Source organism: Scyliorhinus torazame, chromosome 18, assembly GCF_047496885.1.
Source record: "Scyliorhinus torazame isolate Kashiwa2021f chromosome 18, sScyTor2.1, whole genome shotgun sequence".
Taxonomy (NCBI): domain Eukaryota; kingdom Metazoa; phylum Chordata; class Chondrichthyes; order Carcharhiniformes; family Scyliorhinidae; genus Scyliorhinus; species Scyliorhinus torazame.
The window spans coordinates 65980258-65999588 of NC_092724.1; the positions used below are offsets into that span (position 1 = coordinate 65980258).

General features: G+C 49.0%; 1 protein-coding gene across 1 annotated transcript; it reads right to left on the reverse strand.

Moving 5' to 3' along the window:
* Positions 1-228: 228 nt before the first annotated feature.
* On the reverse strand, positions 229-9384 carry LOC140394821 (zona pellucida sperm-binding protein 4-like). The gene is made up of 9 exons (XM_072482002.1): positions 9159-9384; positions 6449-6627; positions 6277-6374; positions 6062-6195; positions 5787-5976; positions 4696-4843; positions 896-968; positions 482-589; positions 229-398 (listed from the first exon to the last, which is right to left on the reverse strand). Exons 1-9 carry the CDS (start codon positions 9382-9384, stop codon positions 256-258), a joined length of 1299 nt encoding a protein of 432 aa, XP_072338103.1. The 3' UTR covers positions 229-255.
* Positions 9385-19331: the final 9947 nt, after the last annotated feature.

The window sequence follows — 19331 nt, forward strand, 5'->3', positions numbered from 1 at the left end:
GAATGTGCCCCATTCAAACTGAAGGACCATTGCTGCAGCAAAGAGGAAGACAGCCTCAAATACAGTCTGTATATCTGGCTTTGAATAAGTTGGAATAAATTTAAGGAAATCTGAAAAAAATCAATCAAGGTAGATTAGTTGATATGTCTGATACTGACGTTGTTTATTCAATTCTACTCATTTAGCTGAACTTTGCTATTTCATGGTCACAGCAAAACACAAGGCAAGTTCATCTCAGGTTGGTTTATTTTTTGTCTACAGTCCAATTTCACTACATTGAGAAGCAGCAGGTCTTGGTCTCTTCATGAACACTGCAGTCACCACCAGCAGGGACAGGGACAGCATCATTAAGCCAATGGATACTCCTTGCAGAGCCCAAGAAGGAGATTCAGCAGCACCTAGTGGGCAATTAGAAGACATGATATTTGAGACATGATATTTGAGAAGGGTTGACAGGTGACCTATTGAAAAGTCTACTTACCATTTGCTTCATGCAGTTTCTTTGATTGGTGACTCTCATCTTCCAGGAAAATGGGACCAGGAGCACTCACTAATGTTCCCTCGTAGATGGAACTCCTGCGTTGTCTCTCTATTGGGAAGAGAGGACGACAGTTTTGATCCAATTCAGACTATTCGCCCAAAAAGGCGAACTAGCAAGCAGCACGTGATCAAGTGAGGAGAGCAGCAGATACAGGTCTAATAGCTGAGCTATGAACAAATCACTTCAGCTTCTCCTTTTAATGTTTATGCATTGATGATACTCAAATACAAAACATCTCGACATGCAGGGAATAAAATTCATCAAGAGGGAGAAAGGCAGGCCTATAGAAAGGCTTCTTCAGAGGGAGATAAAAAGGTAACCAGATATCCCTTTCACAAGATTAAAATAACTCACTTTGGCCACATTTGGGTGAACAGTCATCCTGACTAGAGGGTGAACAGACTTCAGCACTGCAGTGCAGGTAAACCTGAAACGGAAAAGGTCATGATGAACGAAACGGTTTAAAAGTAAATAAATATTTGAATTTTATAAATAAAAGTCTTTGTTGACTTCCAGTGGCAGCTATGAAGGACAAGGTCACACATTGATGGTTCCCGCTTGGGTCGGAACTTGGGATCTTTTTTCCCTGAGATTGTGTGTTGGCTCAGAAGTGGAAAATTGATCTTGGTACAATTTGTGACGAGGAATCCTACATCAGTGCAAAGGAAGAAATAGACAAAGGCTCGGGCTGAGGCTGGGAGAAATCATGGCAGAGGACTAGAGTTCTGGCTTGCTGACCCAGCGGTCAACAGAGCAGTTGGTGCAGTAGGGCTTCGCCAAGCAGCAACAGGGCTGCTCGGATCCGATTAAGAGACTGGATGCTCAAGATCAGGTGATCCAGAAAGTGGGCAGACTGAGCACCAAGCTGTAGTGGAGTTGGGAATGTTGAGACCAACCCCTGCACTGAGCACAATGGTGGCGAGATTCCAGGCAATTTGGTTGCGATTGTTTAGGTTTGCAAATGTGTGTCTGAGTGGAGGAGAGGGAACAATAAGTGGGAAAATGTCTGGCACCATGGGCAGGGGCCACCAAGCTAGCTGGGCAGGCTAGCTCACAGAAGCACAGTGGGGGAGTAAATGTTCTGCTGACAGGTGGGACTTGTGCTGTGGGACAATTGGGGGGGGGGGGGGTCTGCAGATGCATGGGGTGCAGGCTGGAGACTGGCCCAAGAAAGGTGATGGCTGATTGGTGGAAAAAGGGGGGGGGCGCAAGAAGTCCCCCAACCAGGCTGAGCACGAATGTAAGAGCGCTAAATGGGCTGGTCGAGAGGGCACGCATGTTCACACATTTGAGGGTACTGAAGGCAGATGTGGCAATGTTGCAGGAAACACACCTTAGAGTAACACCAGGTCAGACTAAGGAAGGGACAAGTTTGCCCACTCGGGGTCGCGATTCTGATCAATAAGAGGGTCATTTGAAGCTGGAAGAATAGTTGCAGACACGGGGGAGTTGGTACATTATGGTCAGTGGAAAGCTGGAGGGGCTGCCGGTGGTACTCATGAACATGGACGCGCCAAATTGGGATAATGTGGAGTTCATAAGGAGCATGTAGAGGAACATCCCAGACTCGCACAAGCTGGTTATTGGGGGCAGGAGGAGGAAAGACTTCAACACAGTCATTAACCCAGGGCTAGACCGATTTAGCAGGGGGGGGGGGCAAGACTCATTGAGATTTGGGCAGCCAAGAGTGAAGGAGTTTTCCTTCTACTCGCATGTGCATAAAGTGTACTCCCGGATTTACTTTTTTTTTTTAATCCTGAATACAGCTTCACTGACAGGGTAGTGGACAGGAGTACTCAGCGATCACCACCTCAGATCATGCCCCACACTGGCTGGATGTGGGACTTTTAGCTGATGAGGAGGTTTGGGCAAGTGACGAAACGTATCCAGAACTATCAGAAAGTCAACAACACGGGACAGACAGAGCAGTGACGGACCGACTGATAAGGAAATACTACAGGTCGACAGGAGGTATGCAGAGACCCCAGAGGCAGGGCTTCTAAGGGAACGACAGAGGCTATAGGTGGAGTTTGGCTTGTTAACTACAGGGAAGACAGTAGAGCAGCTGAATGAGGAGAGGAGGGCAATTTATGAAAATGGAGAGAAGGCCAGCAGAATGCTTGTGCAGCAGGAGGCAGCCAGGGAGATTGGGAAAGTAAGGGACAGGGATGGGAACCTGGTTGGAGATTCAGCTGGGGTCAATAAGGCGGTTGAGGAATTCTACAGCAGGCTGTACGAGTCAGAACCCCCAGCTGGGCCAGAGGGGGGTGAGGCAATTCTGAGGGGGGCTTAAGTACCCGAAGGTTGATGAAGACTTGGTAGAAGGGCTGGGGGCCCCGATTGGGATGGGAGAGATAGCAGATGGGCTGAAGGCCATGCAGTCGGGTAAAGCCCCGGGACCGGATGGGTACCCCATGGAGTTTTACAAAAAGTTCTGGGATGCTGGGGCCACTGCTGAGGAGGACATTTAATCAGGCAAGGGAGAGAGGGGTGCTTCCCACAATGATGTCACAGGCCATTATCTCACTGTTCCTGAAATGGGATAAGGACCTGGAGTTATGCGGGTCCTACAGACAGATCTCCCTACTAAATGTAGATGCCAAACTGTTGGCCAAGATCTTGTCCTCAAGGATTGAGGACTGTGTTCTGGATGTGATTGGGGAGGATCAGATGGGATTTGTTAAGGGAAGGCAGTTGGCAGCCAACGCAAGAATGTTATGATGCTCCCAGAAGGTAGGGACGTAGCGGTAGTGGTTGCAATGGATGCAGAGAAGGTATTTGACTGGGTGGAATGGGATTATCCGTGGGAGGCACTGGGGCAGTTTGGATTTGGACAGGGTTTCATTGACTGGGTCAGGTTGCTGTGGCAAGTGTTTGGACGAACAGGCTGGCATCGGGCTATTTTAGGCTGCACCGGGAGACAAGGCAAGGATGCCCCCTCTCCCTGCTGTTGTTCACACTGGCCATAGAACTGCTGGCAATTGCGTTGAAAGCTTCAAAGGGCTGGAAGGGACTAGCGGGGGGGGGGGGGGGGGGGAAGAAAGAGAAATGGAACAGAAAAGTCTTCCTCTGTGGACAATCGGCTCTTATTATGTGCGTCGGACCCATTGGAAGGGATGAAAGAAATTATGGGGTTTCTGGGCTACAAATTGAACATGGGGAAGGAAAGAGATGTTTGTGATCCAGGCATGGGGGCAGGAGAGGCGATAGAGGGAGAAATAGAGTAGAAGTGGCATCTTGTAAGGGCACTAGTTTCGGGGCATTGGTAACAGCACCTCTACCATTCCCGCCAGCACACTACTCCACCAGCCCTGTGGTGGTTGCGGCACAGAGTCTGTGCAAGACATGTGGGAGCATCAGTCTGGTCCCCAATGTGCAGTAATCACCGGTTTGCCCCGGGGAGGTTAGACGGAGGGTTCCAGGGGTGGCAGAGAGCAGGGATCGAGAGGATGGGAGATATGTTTATAGAAGGCTCTGTAGGTGAAATTTGAACTGACGAGAGGGAATTAATTTAGGCGCCTACAGGCATAGGATTTTGTATGCAGGCAGGTGTCAACTTTCCCGCTCCTACCACCAAGGGGGATAAAGGATAGGGTAGTTTCCAGAGTGTGGGTGGGAGAAGGGAGGGTTTCGGATATTTATAAGAAATTTATGGGGTCAGAGGAAACGCAGACCAAGGAGCTGAAACACAAATGGGAAGAGCAGTTAGGAGGAGATAGAGGATGGTCTCTGGGCAGATGCACTAAGTAGAGTCAATGCATCCACAACATGTGCCAGGCTCAGCCGGATACAACTTGGTCGTTCACCGAGCTGACAGTGGCCCAGATGAGCCCCCGAAGTCAGAGACCTGGCGAACTGGATCTGGAGAAGATCAAGTTCACCCTGAGGGGGTCAATGTTAGGATTCGCCCAGAGGCAGCAGCAGTTTGCAGACTGGTTTAGGGAAAATTAATAGTCAGCAGAAGGGTGGGCAGGGGCTGTGGGAGCAGTTGTGTCGAATAGGAGACTAGAAAAGATGGGACCAGAGAGAGGAAGACGGATTTTGCACTATGTTTATAATTGTATGTACATCGTTTCTTCTGTTACCGATATAAAATCATAAATACCTCAATAAAATGTTGTTGTTTTTTTTTTTTTATAAAGTGTCTTTGTTACCTTTCTAGAGAGAGGTTGCTCAAACTTTCCATCCAAGAAAACAAACGTCTTCACTTCAAACCGCTTGTGATGTGTTGGGAACTCCAGGCCAGAAAACACACCCACTGGGTGTAGAAGAGTCAGATAATCATCACCCTCATAGGGACACCTGTTACCAACAAAGTGAGTTGAGCCCTTTTCAATTAAATATTTCACAAACATTCCATTGTTCTAGTCTGGCCCCAATCCATGTGGAATAATACTGAAGGTCAAGAAAGTTAATGACAAACTGAGACGAAGAGGAACTACTTCTCAAGAGGGTGGTGAATGTGAAACTTGCTGCCTCAGTGTGTAGAATCAGAGTCTTAAATAGCTTCAAGAAGGAGTTATATATTTATGATGTTAAATACAGGATAAAGGGAAAAGGGGAACAAGTAGATAAATTGATTTGAAAACAGGAAGATATCTGCCATGATCTATCAAAGGGCTGAATTGCCTACAACTGCTCCTAATTCCCCAAGTTCCTATGCAAATTGGAGACAAATGTTTGAATTCTATGAAACTAGCACATATCACAGATACTAGATTTAACAACATTTAGCTACACTGAATCCTGAGTGCAGGAGGCCATTAAGCTACTTTGAAAGGGCATCTTTGAATACATGAATGAGAACAGAATGGACCACAGAAGTGCAGAAGATTTGAATTTAGATGTGCATTATGATCACCTCATGAGACCTGAAGGCCTGTTCCTGTGCTGCACTTCAACCCCACATCAACCACCGAACTTTGGCACTAGCATGGCCAATCAACTTAACTGACATCTTGCGCAAACACAGAATTACACAAGGTTGAAATTGAGAAAGTTATCATTCCTGAAGAATGTAGCCATGGGTGATCATGGACCACGTGTTTCCAAATATTGCTGGCTGTTGTATTGGTTCCTGAAGGGAGTAGATGGTCAAAATAAACAGGCTAGTGACCTGAAAGACTGGATTCAGTTGCCGAAAACCCCAATATGTCCAGAGTTTAATCCTGGTGAGTTTCTGGCTACTTAATCATATTGTTCCTGGGATTGTCTAAAATCTGTTAGCCTTCCCATTCATACTCACCCATCCACCAATAGACTCCATTGCACCTCATGGTCAGGGGCAGGAACAGGAGTTGCCCAGCAGTCATGCAGCCTCAGGACAATCATTGGGTCATTACGATCCAGGACACGAACCTCCACAAACACTGGTTCCTGAAGGATTCTCTGAATGGGATAGTCACTATCCACATACCAGGATCTGTAGTCACCATCTGAGGGTCAGACACAAGAGCCAGTCACTCCCTGTATGGATACATCCCCACTGCTTCCATAAACCATTACCCAGGCCAGCTCTACCTTTTGCTATTCGCAATTCCAGTTCCAGAATCCCATCTTCAGAAGCAGGAGGTGGAGGAGAAACAGTGTAAACGGTGACATTGATCTGTAAGCCAGTCTCTTGACTTCCTGTGTACTTGCACTGGACATGAAGGCTGCAGAGAGACAGAAGTAGGTGGAGCTTCATTCAGTAACACGTCCCCTGCCAATATCAACATCTCCCACTATCCCCCTACCTGAAGGTGCTGTCCCGGGTCAGGGATCCCAGCTTCCCAGTCTGAATCATCCTCTTCCCCAAGACATCTGTTTCATATATCAAGGATCCATCTTCCTCCTGCAATGAGGAGGCTGTTTTAATAAGAAGCCGACTCCTTCACTTGGAAAATGCTTTGACCCTTCAATACTCACCCGCTTGCTGGAGCCACAAGAGGTAATTGGAAAGTGGAAAGTCACAAATTGGGCAGTGGTTAGTTTAGGCTTGCACTCAGCCTCTTGTCCATCCTTCACATACAGAGATGACAGGTTGAGGGCAGGACGGGTCAGGTTCCTGGAGATCACGATGAGGAACTGACCATCAGCTGTGCACACTACAAAGAGAGAAAATCATTTTCACTGCTCCTATTGGTGGTTAGGGGTCTCGGTTCAAAAAGATACAAAAAGCTCTTCAATTGATGGAGCAAGGATGCATTTTTGACAAACCACAGGAAAGTCAGTCAATGGAGTGGAGAACGAAACACTCCACCCCAAAGACAGGCAGGAGGATTTACAATGCCAATTATTGAACTGGAAGAGCTCAAACCCTTCCATTTAGATTCTGAAACCATCCATTCCAATGCAGTAACCTGAATGACCTATAGTGCGGTGATGTACCATAGGCCAATACCACCACCACAAGCCATGTGCTCAGATCATAGTCATTATTGTTAATATTTGCCACTTCCACCTCCCTTGTGGACAGAGTGCTCCAGATCTCACACACCTTGTCAGAACTTGTATAAATTTAGATCACCCAATTCATTTTTCCAATTAAGGGACAATTTAACGTAGCCAATTCACCTACCCTGCACATCTTTGGGTTGTGGGGTGAAACCCACAAAGGGGTGAATGTGCAAACCACACAGGAATGACCCAGGTCTGGGATCGAACCTGGGACCTCAGCACCACGAGTCAACAGTGCAAACCACTGTGCCACCATGCTGCCTGAGCTCTTCAGACATGGAACATGTAGAAAAAAGGAACATGTGGAAAAAGCATTCACACGGTGGAAAAACAATTTACTTGCTCAGGATGGAGTGGCATGGTAGCAGTGGTTAGCACTGTCGGTCCACAGGCCACTGTGTAGAGTCCACATGGTCTACTCGGGTCTGCGCGAGTTTCCTCCGGTTTCCTCCCATGTCCAAAGACTTGTAGGTTAGGTGGATTGGCCATGCTAAATTGCCCTTAGTGTCCGAAGGGGTTCCGGAGTTACAGGGATAGAGTGGAGCGGTGGGCTCAAGTAGGGGGCTCTTTCCAAGGGCCAGTGCAGACTGGGCTGAATGGCCTCCAACTGCACTAAATTCTAGGATTACAGTCCTGCCAAACAGCTAGTTATTACTTCTGACATGTCACCATTTGATGACACTGCATGGAAAATATCAGCAAGGGACTGGTCATTTCACCTCCCAGATACTGGTCACAGCTGAGAACTACAACATGCAAATTGAGAAAGATGATCTGGTAGTGGTCTTTGCCAAAGACATTCCAACAACATGGTGCAAGGTAGCACTGGTGCCTCACATCACTAGGTACATGGGTTCAGTTCCAGCCTCAGGTGGCACTGCAGGTGCTGTGCAGCTTATGCAGATCCAAAAAGATAGGCAAGGTAATGGGGATAAGGGCAGGATAATGGGGATAAGGGAACATGGGCTTAGGTAGGGTGCACTTTCAGAGGGTCAGTGCAGACTCAATGGGCCAAATGGCCTCCTTCTGCACTGTAGGGATTCTGATTACAACCACTTACTGCACAAAAAACACAATCCCTTGCTCCAGATCTTAATCTGTGTTCCCAGTCCTTGCCAGCTAGTGGGACAAGTTTGCTCTTCTCCACCTTATCAGGGACCATCAATCATGTACACCTGAAATCCCCATCAATGATTCCCATTATCCACCACAACAGCATCCACCACATGCCTTTCACCTACCGGCATAACAGGCAAGCACATTTGCTTTTTAAAAATCATCAGCTCTCCTCAACTCCAACCAAAAAGATTTTATGTAGGATTTCAAAATCATTATCGCCCACTTAACACATGTCAAAGAACAAAGAACAAAGAAATGTACAGCACAGGAACAGGCCCTTCGGCCCTCCAAGCCCGTGCCGACCATACTGCCCGACTAAACTACAATCTTCTACACTTCCTGGGTCCGTATCCTTCTATTCCCATCCTATTCATATATTTGTCAAGATGCCCCTTAAATGTCCCTATAGTCCCTGCTTCCACTACCTCCTCCGGTAGCGAGTTTCAGGCACCCACTACCACCTTGTCCCCAAAACACCCCTTTAGACACCTGGCCTAATTGACCCACATTTCCCAGCAAGGCCTCCTGTCTAGTTGGGCTAAGAACATTCTGGTCAAGAAAGGTCCCCTGAACAGTTCAGAAATCCCTCCCCATCCTTACATTCTATTCAGTCCTCACTCCCATTTTTGCACCATTGATCTTCTTGCAGATGTGTTCCGGAGTCTCACAGAAAACTCAAATAGCACCACTGAGCAAACTAAAAATCTCAGGTTTGACTGAACTGTCCCATTAGGATTTCTCTCAATTAGGGATCAATCACTTAGAACTTGAAAAACAAAATCCCAAAATTAACTCAATTTGCTCATCTGGACCCGAGATTCTCTAACACCGGTAACACAGCCTCAGCCGCCTGCAATATGATAGCGGAATTACTGGTGTTGGGAAGGTTAAACCCATCCCCACAACCCAGCTAGTTCACACACTCCAGCGGAGGTATTCCCCCCTTTCCTATTCTCCATTACAGTGAGACAGCAACAAATCCCGGGATTAGTTCCTGATTTGCCAAATTGGATTTTCTCAACACTAGTCTGCCCCCTAGAGTGGGGAGAGAGTTTGTTACCTGGGCTTTTTCTCAGATTGTAGAAACAGGGATGGTGACTGGAGCTCTGCGGATCAAAGCAGCAACCCTGTCGGCTGCACTCGGTACTGCTGACCCCGGAGTGACCGCACTCAAATCTCCAGCCTGGCTCTGGGACACAAACATCATTCCCGAGGAGTGGCGGCTGGGCTGAGAGTAACGAGCCGGCCAGGAGGCAGAGCGAACAATAACCCAACCAACGTCCCATCCTGGTTACTGAATCAGGATAATGACTTCCCCAAACATCAGCCCGTTTTATAGCCGGGAAACCGCCTCCAATCCCATTCCCACGGGTTACTCGGGAATGTATTCAGCATCTTTAATGAGCTCTAACTGTCAGCCTGTCTCCATTCCTGCTCCAAATGACACTTTCACAAACTTGCACACTCAAGTCTGTTCCAGGAGAGAAAGTTTACCTGGATTTGAAAGTAAGATATCGGTAATTATATACTGCCATCACCATCTATCTCCCTGTGGTACAGGGTAGGATTCCCAACCTTCCAGGATTGGCCTGGAATCTCCAGGAATTCAGGATCAATCTCCAGGACAATGCGCTGTGTAGGACCCTGTAGGAAAATCATTGGGATATTGTTTTTTTGATGCCATTTTCTTGGAACATTTCCCTTGCAAAAGATATTGATACCAAAAATATTGAAATATTTCAAGGAATATTTTGTTTATTAAACAGTAAACTTTACAATAATAATAATCTTTATTAGTGTCACAATTAGGCTTACTGCAATTAACACTGCAATGAAGTTACTGTGAAAATCCCCATGACACCACATACCGGCGCCTGTTCGGGTACACAGAGGGATGATTCAGAATGTCCTATTCATCTAACAGCACGTCTCTCGGGACTTATGGGAGAAAAAAACGTCCTGTCCGCTTGTCTCCATTCCTGCTGCAATTGACACTTTCACAAACTTGCACACTCAAGTCTGTTCCAGGATAGAGAGTTAACCTGGATTTGAAAGTAAGATATGGGTAATTATATACTGCCATCTCCCTGTAGTACAGGGTAGGATTCCCAACCCTCAAGGATTGGCCTGGAATCTCCAGGAATTCAGGATCAATCTCCAGGACAATGCGCTGTGCGACCCTGGAGAAAAATCATTGCGACATTTTTGTTACTTTGCGATTTTCTTTGAACATTTTTCTTAAAGATATTGATGTAAAAAATATCGAACAATTTGGGGGAATATTTTGTTTATTTAAAAGTAAATGTTACAAATGGACAAGGCAAACTAAAGCACTGAACCACAGCAGTGCAGTTACATAATGAAAGCCACATAGGTATTGAACAACAATCAAAGAGAAAATGCTGGAAAATCTCAGCAGGTCTGGCAGCATCTGTAGGGAAAGAAAAGAGCTAACGTTTCGAGTACAGATGACCCTTTGTCAAAGCAGTCGAACAGTGTTCAATGGTGTTGAACAGTAAACATGATGTGGAGATGCCGGTGTTTGACTGGGGAGGGCAGTCAGGTGACTCACCTGTGCTCCGAAAGCTATTGATTCCAAATAAACCTGTTGTACGTTAACCTGGTTTTGTAAGACTTCTTACTGAACAGTAAACAGGCAGCAAGAACACAAGGTCAGCAGCAGGCCGCAGCAACATGCCTGCAATATCCTCATCAAGGTGTCCATTCGGGCCATTCAGCCATGTTCTTTCCCCTCCCTTGCAGTTCCCAGCAAAAGGGTCACACGGTGCAGGGTGCGCTGGGGAGATCGGATACCCTCGCATCTGTACCAACGTCAGTGAAAAGACATCACACAGCCTCCCTTTCAGAGCAGTCGGCAACAAACAAACAAACCCTTGACCTTGGCCAAGGACATTGGACAGGCAACAATATAATAAGGTTTAGCAGCACTCGACAAAAACACTCCTCTCACACCCCGCGGTCGGGTCAGACCAACCCATCACCGACATCAGGTCAGTCCACCCCGACCCGACCCTCACGCCAGACCCCGGCAACAGAACAGGTGAGAATAAACACACACACAGCCTGCAGGCACTGGTGGCCACCAACGGGTGTGGACAGCATTCACCACTCACAGTTACCTCCAAACGTACGGGAAGATCAACAAGCAAACAAAAGGAAAGGAATTGGGTGACAAAGCAAAGGAAGGGGTTGGGGGGGTTGGGGGGGGGGGTGGAGGCAGTTTGGCTGACAGTCACAATTGTGTAATGAATCTTTTTGCTTTCCAATTAGTGGCCAATAGTCACAAGGATGGGTGTGTTGGCCAATGAGCAGCTGGAGCCTGGGGGAATCACTTGTGCCACTGTGCTGCCAAACGGAAGGATCCTGTCTGATAGCCTCTACCGAAGGCTCTATAGTTACTGCGAACAATAATGGGGATAAAGGGATCCCATCCCCCCTCAGCACATGTGAAAACCCGTAAGGCTGACCCCACGGCGATACCATCATCACCATCAGGAGGTTTACTCTTTAGAAAAGAGGAGAAAAGATATGCCTAAAAGAGATTGGGAGGCAAATGCACCTCCCACATTTTGACCCTACCCATGAAGAACTAAACCTCTCACCCACCTCCTGGAAAGGGCGGAGCTAAGTCGCACATTCGGCAGCTCCCGCTAGAAACTGACTTTTGGGCTCTTTTCAGGGCCCCAACGGGACTTTTCCGACGTTTCCCGATGTGGGAACGAAATTGCAATAGTTCCCCGACAGTGTATGGCTTGGACCAGGAGCGGGGCGACTAAAAAAGTGGTGGTGAACCCAAAGGAGGTGCGAGGGAAGAAGAGCAAAATGGCGGCGGGCGGGGACCAGGCGGCGTGGATGCAGTGGGCGCAGGAGCAGCAGGAGGTTATCCAGCGCTGCTTCAGGGAGCTCAAAGCGGACCTGCTGGAGCCGATGAAGGCCTCTATAGACAAGCTGCTGGAGACCCAGACGGCCCAGGGGGTGGCGATCCGCGAGGTCCGACAAAAGGTCTCCGACAACGAGGACGAGATTTTAGGCCTTGCGGTAAAGGTGGAGGCGCACGAGGCGGTCCACAAGAAATGGCAGGAACGGTTCGAGGAGATGGAGAATCGGTCGAGGCAGAAGAATTTGCGGATTCTGGGCCTCCCGGAGGGGCTGGAGGGGTTGGACGTGGGGGCCTATGTGGTCACCATGTTAAACTCGCTGATGGGAGCGGGGTCCTTCCAGGGGCCCCTGGAGCTGGAAGGGGCCCATAGAGTGCTGGCGAGGAGGCCCAAGGCTAACGAGCTGCCGCGGGCGGTGTTGATGCGGTTTCATTGGTTTGCTGATCGGGAGTGTGTGCTCAGGTGGGCCAAGAAAGAGAGGAGCAGCAGGTGGGAGAACGCGGAGGTTCGAATATACCAGGACTGGAGCGCGGAGGTGGCGAAGAAGAGGGCCGGGTACAATCGGACGAAGGCGGTGCTGCACAGAGAGGGGGTGAAGTTTGGCATACTGCAGCCGGCGCGTCTGTGGGTCACCTACAAGGACCGGCACCATTATTTTGAGTCTCCGGAGGAGGCGTGGGCCTTTATTCAGGCCAAGAAACTGGACACAAACTGAGGGTCGGGATGGGTGGTCGGGGATTGTTGTTGGGGTGTTACACTTTGAGGGGGGTTCTTTGCTCTTATTTCTGTTTGGTTCGATGAGGGTGGTAAGGGTGGGTTGGGCACTGTTTTGGTTGGGTCTGTTGGGAGGGCTCTTGGAGGGGAGTAAGTAAATGGAGTGGGGGTGGATGGCCGGTAGGGGGATGGGGCCCCGCGGGGGAGGGGGAGGCCCGAGTCGGGGGGTGAGGGGACTGGGCCTGTACAAGGAACGGCGACAGGGGTGGTGGGGCCGGGCAGGTGGAAAGCGCAGGCTTTTTCCCGCGCTGAAGGCTGGAGGGGGCGGGGGCGGGGCGGGGCGGGGAAGCGAGGGTTGTTTCCCGCGCTTGGGATGGAGGGGGGAGGCGGAGAGCCTGTGGATGGGTAATGGAGGAGGAGGATATGTCCCACAATGGGAGGAGTCGAAGGAGAGGCGGGAGTAGCCGGGGTCAGCAGGAGTCAGCTGACTTGCGAGAGTGCAATGGGGGGAGTAAAGCAGCTAGGAGGGATCCTAGCTGGGGGGGATGGGGGGTGGGGGGGGGGGGGGGGGAACCGGGTTGCTGCTGTTATGGTCAAGGGGGAGCTGGAGCGAGTAGACGGGGTTGGGACGGGGGTCTGCCGCCGTGGGAAACGGGCCGGGCGTGGGGTGCGGGCACGTGGCTGGCCAAGGAGGGGTTATGGCTAGTCGGCGGGGGAGGGGGCGGGTGGCCCCCTGATCCGGCTGATAACCTAGAATGTAAGGGGACTGAATGGGCCGGTTAAGCGGGCCCGGGTGTTCGCACACCTGAAGGTGGCAGACCAGGTAAGATTGAGGAAGGGGTGGGTAGGTCAGGTGTTTCACTCAGGGTTGGATGCTAAAAACCGGGGGGGTGGCGATCTTGGTGGGAAAGAGGGTGTCATTCGAGGCGTCAAGCATTGTGACAGACAATGGCGGCAGATACGGAATGGTAAGGGGTAAGCTGCAAGGGGAGAGGGTGGTGTTGGTCAATGTGTATGCCCCGAACTAGGACGATGCGGGTTTTATGCGGCGCATGTTGGGTCGGATCCCGGACTTGGAAGTGGGGGGCCTGATAATGGGGGGGGGGAACTTCAACACGGTGTTGGATCCGGCACTGGATCGCTCCAGGTCTAGGACGGGCAGGAAGACGGCGGCGGCTAAGGTGCTGAGGGAGTTTATGGACCAGATGGGAGGGGTGGACCCTTGGAGATTTGCAAGGCCGGGGGCTAAGGAATTTTCATTCTTCTCGCATAGCCATAAGGCTTACTCTCGGATCGACTTCTTTATTATGAGTAGGACGCTGATAGCGAGAGTAGAGGATACCGAGTACTCGGCGATAGCCATCTCGGATCACGCCCCACATTGGGTAGACCTAGAGCTGGGGGCCCATTATCCCGAGGGCCCTCTTTGGGCGGGTCAACAGGAGCATAACGGGGTTTGTGTGGGCGCGAGGGACTCCGAGGGTGAGAAGGGTGTTCCTGGAGCGGAGTAGAAATGGGGGGGGGGGGGGGGGGGGGGGGAGTGCTGGCACTGCCCAACCTCTGTGGGTACTACTGGGCCGCCAAAGCGGCGATGGTGATGAAGGGGGAGGGGGCTGCATGGAAGAGGCTGGAGACGGCGTCTTGTGAGGGTACGAGTCTGGAGGCGCTGGCAACGGCGCCGCTGCCGTTCCCTCCAATGAGGTACACCACAAACCCGGTGGTGGCGGCTACCCTCACAATCTGGGGGCAGTGGAGGCAGCACAGGGAGGAGGTTGGGCCCTCAGTGTGGACCCCAAGACAGGGGAACCACCGGTTTGCCCCAGGGAGAATAGATGGAGGGTTTTTGGGGTGGCACAGGGCAGGGATACGAAGGTTGGGGGACCTGTTTGTGTACGGGGAGTTTGCGTGCCTGGGTGAACTGGAGGAGAATTATGGGCACCCCCGGGGTACGCCTTCAGATGTTTCCAGGTAAGGGCGTTTGCCAGGCGGCAAATGGTGGAATTCCCGCAGCTGCTGCCACGCACAGTACAGGATAGGGTGCTCTCGGGGGGGGTGGGTTGGAGTGGGGAAGATCTCGGAAACTTAACAGGTGATGCAGGAGGAGGAGGCGGCCTGGGTGGTGGAGTTGAAAGGTAAGTGGGAGGAGGAGTTGGGAGAGGAGATCGAAGAGGGGACGTGGGCAGATGCCCTAGGGAGGGTGAATTCTTCCTCTTTGTGTGCGAGGCTCAGCCTCATACAGTTTAAGGTACTGCACAGGGCAAACATGACTGGGACATGGATGAGCCGGTTCTTTGGGGGTGAGGACAGGTGTGTTAGGTGCTCAGGGAGCCCAGCAAATCACATCCATATGTTCTGGGCATGCCCAGCACTGGAGGAATTTTGGAAGGGCGTAGCAAGGACGGTGTCAAGGGTTGTAGGATCCAGGGTCAGACCGGGCTGGGGGTTCACAATATTTGGGGTTGCAGGGAAGCTGGGAGTGCAGGAGGCGAAAGAGGCCGGAATTCTGGCCTTTGCGTCCCTGGTAGCCCGGCGAAGGATTCTTCTTCAGTGGAGGGATGCGAGGCCCCGAAGCGTGGAATCCTGGATCAATGATATGGCGGGGTTTATTAAATTGGAGAGGGTGAAATTAGCCTTAAGGGGATCGGTACAAGGGTTCTTTAGGCGGTGGCAGTCGGTCTTGGACTTCCTGGCAGAACGGTAGACATTGGTCAATGGCAGCAGCAACCCGGGGGCGCGGTTCTATTTTATTTCTGTTTATTTGCCCTGGGGGATCTGAGGGGGTGTGTATATTTTCTATGTTTGCTTTGTGTTAACTCGGGGTGTTAATTTATTATTTATGTATAGGGGGGAGGGCGGCACGGGGGTTGTTTTAATTTGTTCTGCATTTAATTTTATTGGGTTTCTTTTTCATTCTGTTGTTGATATTTTGAGAAAACCCTACTAAAAATAATTTTTTTTTAAAAAAGTGATTAAAGTAAGGATACCAATTAACCAGTATTACCATCATAAACATACAGATAAGCAGAAGAAAAGACGGATATCTAACACGCAGCCCAACTCCCCCCATTTACACAGCGGTACGAGGAGAATGCTGAAAGGTGTCTTCCATTCAAATAAATGGGGGTTCATGAGATTCTTAAGGATAAAATATTAAATTTAGTGCTCAATTATTAACACCTCCCAACAGATATGATAAGTAGCAAGATATGATCAGACAAGAGGCATTATCACAGGGAGAGAGTCCGGATATTTCAATGAGCTACAGATTGTTACTCCAAATTATTGCCTTCCATGGACTTCACAAATCCAAGGCCTTAGGCAGATTATCGAATATCTTTGCAAAGTTATCACATATAATCCTCAATGTCGCAGGATAAAGCAGGGCATAATTCACTCCAGCCACCTTAAGTTGTTTTCTAACTTCGGCGAAGTCTCCATGCTTCTGTTGCCTCGCCACCAAGAAATCCTGGATAAACAAGACCATTGCCCCCTCGTGCTGCCACGTCCCACCACAAACTTGTCACCTCCAGCACTCTCTGCCAATCCATGAAGTTGTTGTGGTGATATGCATCACTGTAAATGCACCAGGGGTTAATGTAAATAAACTACGACTAAGTAAACACTAGAGGGAGCACCAGAGACGTCATGACATGCAGACATACAGTTAATGAACACGTAGAATAGGAGACGACCAATGGGCAGTCAAGACACCCAGAGTTGACACTACCACAAGGGGGCATTACACAACCCATATATAAGGACAGGGCACACATGCTCTGTCTCTTTCCACAGGCAACACTTAGAGAGTAGGACAGGGGCAGATCAGAAGCATCACACCCACCACGTGGCTCAGAGCAGACTGGTTAATTAGACTGAGTTACTATAGCAAGATTAGCAGGAGAGTCGAACTCGTAGAGAACTGTGCTAATGGTTCAATAAATCACATTGAACTTACTTCAAAGTCTGGAGTATCTTTGGGTCAAAGCTGCATCGAGTTGCAGCCATTTATACCAGAGTACATAACACAACATGGTACCAGTAGTGCCTGTTGAATCTATATAGTTCAATTCAGCAAGATCCGTGACTACCAGCAACAGCACCCAGGCAAGATGATCCAGATTCCGGTTCATCAGCCGGTCAGGTACCATGGCAATCTCAGTGCCAACTGGCATGCATTCAAGCAGAGATTTGAGATTTACGTGGTAGCATCTGACCTAGATGGCGTGGCCGAGGCTGAGAAGATAGATCTTCTACTCACCATTGCGGGTGAAAGTGCAACAGAAATCTTCAACTCCTTCAAGTACTCCAAAGGGCAGGACAAGAGAGACTTCCAGACAGTCCTGGACAAGTTTGAAAACTACTGCCAGGTGAACACAACAGAAATCGGTAAAACGGTCGCCTATACTCACCACAAGGTAAAGGCAGGCTTGCGGCAGAGGCAAACGTCAATTTTGAGTGGCAGCCATCTTGCGCAAGGAGCCGACCATGCGCAGTTCCCGAGAAGACGCGAACCAACTCCTGAGTGCAGTCCTTGCATGAACAAGACCATGAAGGTCTAGCAACCTTATCTGAGCAACCAGCAGCAGGCGACTATGACAGTCTACCACGCTCACGTGAACAACAAAAAGACTATGACTGTCTACCCAGATTATTTGAGCCACCAGAAGAAGACTCTGACAGTCTACCCAGCTCATCTAACCACCAAGAAGACACTGAAGGTCTACCCGCTGTATGTGCGACAAGTTACAAAGGCTTCACAATTCCCATACAAGATGTGTGACATCTCAGCGAGACTGACAGATCTTAGCTAGTATGTACAGAGGCACTCGACAATCAAAGTGAGGCTACTAGTGACTCCAGTGACACCACGTCAATTCAAACCTCATCTACTCGAGCCTCTCCACAAAAACCTGAAATGACTCCAGATGGGGAGCATCAAGAGACCAAAGGTGATTCAGGTGAACCAGAAAGGGCTCCAGCCGGGGAGCATCGACAAGCCAAAGATATGATTCCAGTGAACCGGACATGACACCAGACAGGGAGCGTCGAGGAATCAGAGACGGCACGCTCAGTGAAACAGCAGATGCCACAAAGGGCACTGACACAAGTAGCTTTGTGAAGGACTCAAATTCTCCACTCGGTGTGGTCATTGAGCGCAACAAACACAACAAGCACGTCAATAACAACAATGACAACAACAATAGAACAACAACTGGTACCGACATGGTACAACTCTGCCCATGAAGGACAATGTTACTGCTCAGCTCAGAACAATGGCGAGAGTGCAAACATACCATGGCATGTCAACGCAGCTTACCAATTCACGTTTGCTACATTATGGACAAGCAAACCAGCTTTCAGGAAAGATGTCATCAGGAAATGCCACCACAAGCATAAAACAAAAGAGTCCACCTCAGACAATGAAGTGATTTGACCATTTGAACACCTCCTGATGACTCCTTGGTTACGTAAACACCAGGACACTGACGGCGTTCACAAGGGAATGACAACATCAACATCGACACTTCCATAACACCACAAGAAAGCCACTCGCCCATGTAAATTCATGAACTTTAGACTCATAACTATTATTTGGTATTGTATAATCCTCAATGTCATCATAACTATTCTTTGATCTTGTATCGTCAACACAGTCATCATAACTTCTACATGTCATCACTTATTTACCTGTTTTTGTTCAATTTTTCTTTAACACTGTACAGAAAATATGTAACATGAAAAAAGGGGGATGTGGTGATATGCATCACTATAAATACACAAGGGGTTAATGTCAATACACAAAGACTAAGTAAACACAAGAGGGAGCATCAGAGACGCCATGACATGCAGATATACAGCTAATGAGCACACAGAATAGGACATGACCAATGGGCAGTCAAGATACCCAGAGGTGACACAACCACAAGGGACATTACACAACCCATATATAAGGACAGGGCAATCATGCTCTGTCTCTTTCCACAGGCAACACTTAGAGAGTAGACAGGGGCAGATCAGAAGCACCACACCCACCACGTGGCTTAGAGCTGACAGGTTAATTAGACTGAGTTATTATAGCAAGATTAGCAGGAGAGTCGAACTCATAGAGAACTGTGCTAATGGTTTAATAAATCACACTGAACTTACTTCAAAGTCTGGAGTATCTTTGGGTCAAAGCTGCATCGAGTTGCAGCCTGTTGTCCCAGAGTACATAACACAACAGTTGTGAAAGTGAATAATTACAGGCATTGACTGACAGAGATAAGGGTCAGATCTACATACACATTGTGCATCTCAAAGAATCCAAGATTCATGTAACAGATACTGCCAGGCCTGTGAAGTGTGTCCAGCATTTTTTGTTTTTATTTCAGTGTCTGCAGTGTTTTGGATTCAGCCTTACCCATGATATCTGCTCCTCCCATCTCTCCTCATCTCACTCCATCAATATATCCTTCAATTCCTTCCTCCTTCATCTTTTTAAATATATTTATTAAAGTTTTTTAACACAATTTTTCTCCCTTAGAAACAATAACCCCCCCCCCCCCCCCCGCCCCCCCCCCCCCATCGTAACAAAAAAAAACGAGAAATCGCACAGAGTAAGATATATACATGGCAAAATG

Excerpts from the sequence above, each read along its gene's own strand:
- LOC140394821 (XM_072482002.1), bottom strand. The coding sequence starts at position 9,384 with ATGGGACGTTGGTTGGGTTATTGTTCGCTCTGCCTCCTGGCCGGCTCG. Across the intron at positions 5,977-6,061 it reads GGAATTGCGAATAGCAAAAG|ATGGTGACTACAGATCCTGG; the intron begins GTAGAGCTGGCC and ends TCTGACCCTCAG. Across the intron at positions 399-481 it reads GAAACTGCATGAAGCAAATG|GTGCTGCTGAATCTCCTTCT; the intron begins GTAAGTAGACTT and ends ATTGCCCACTAG.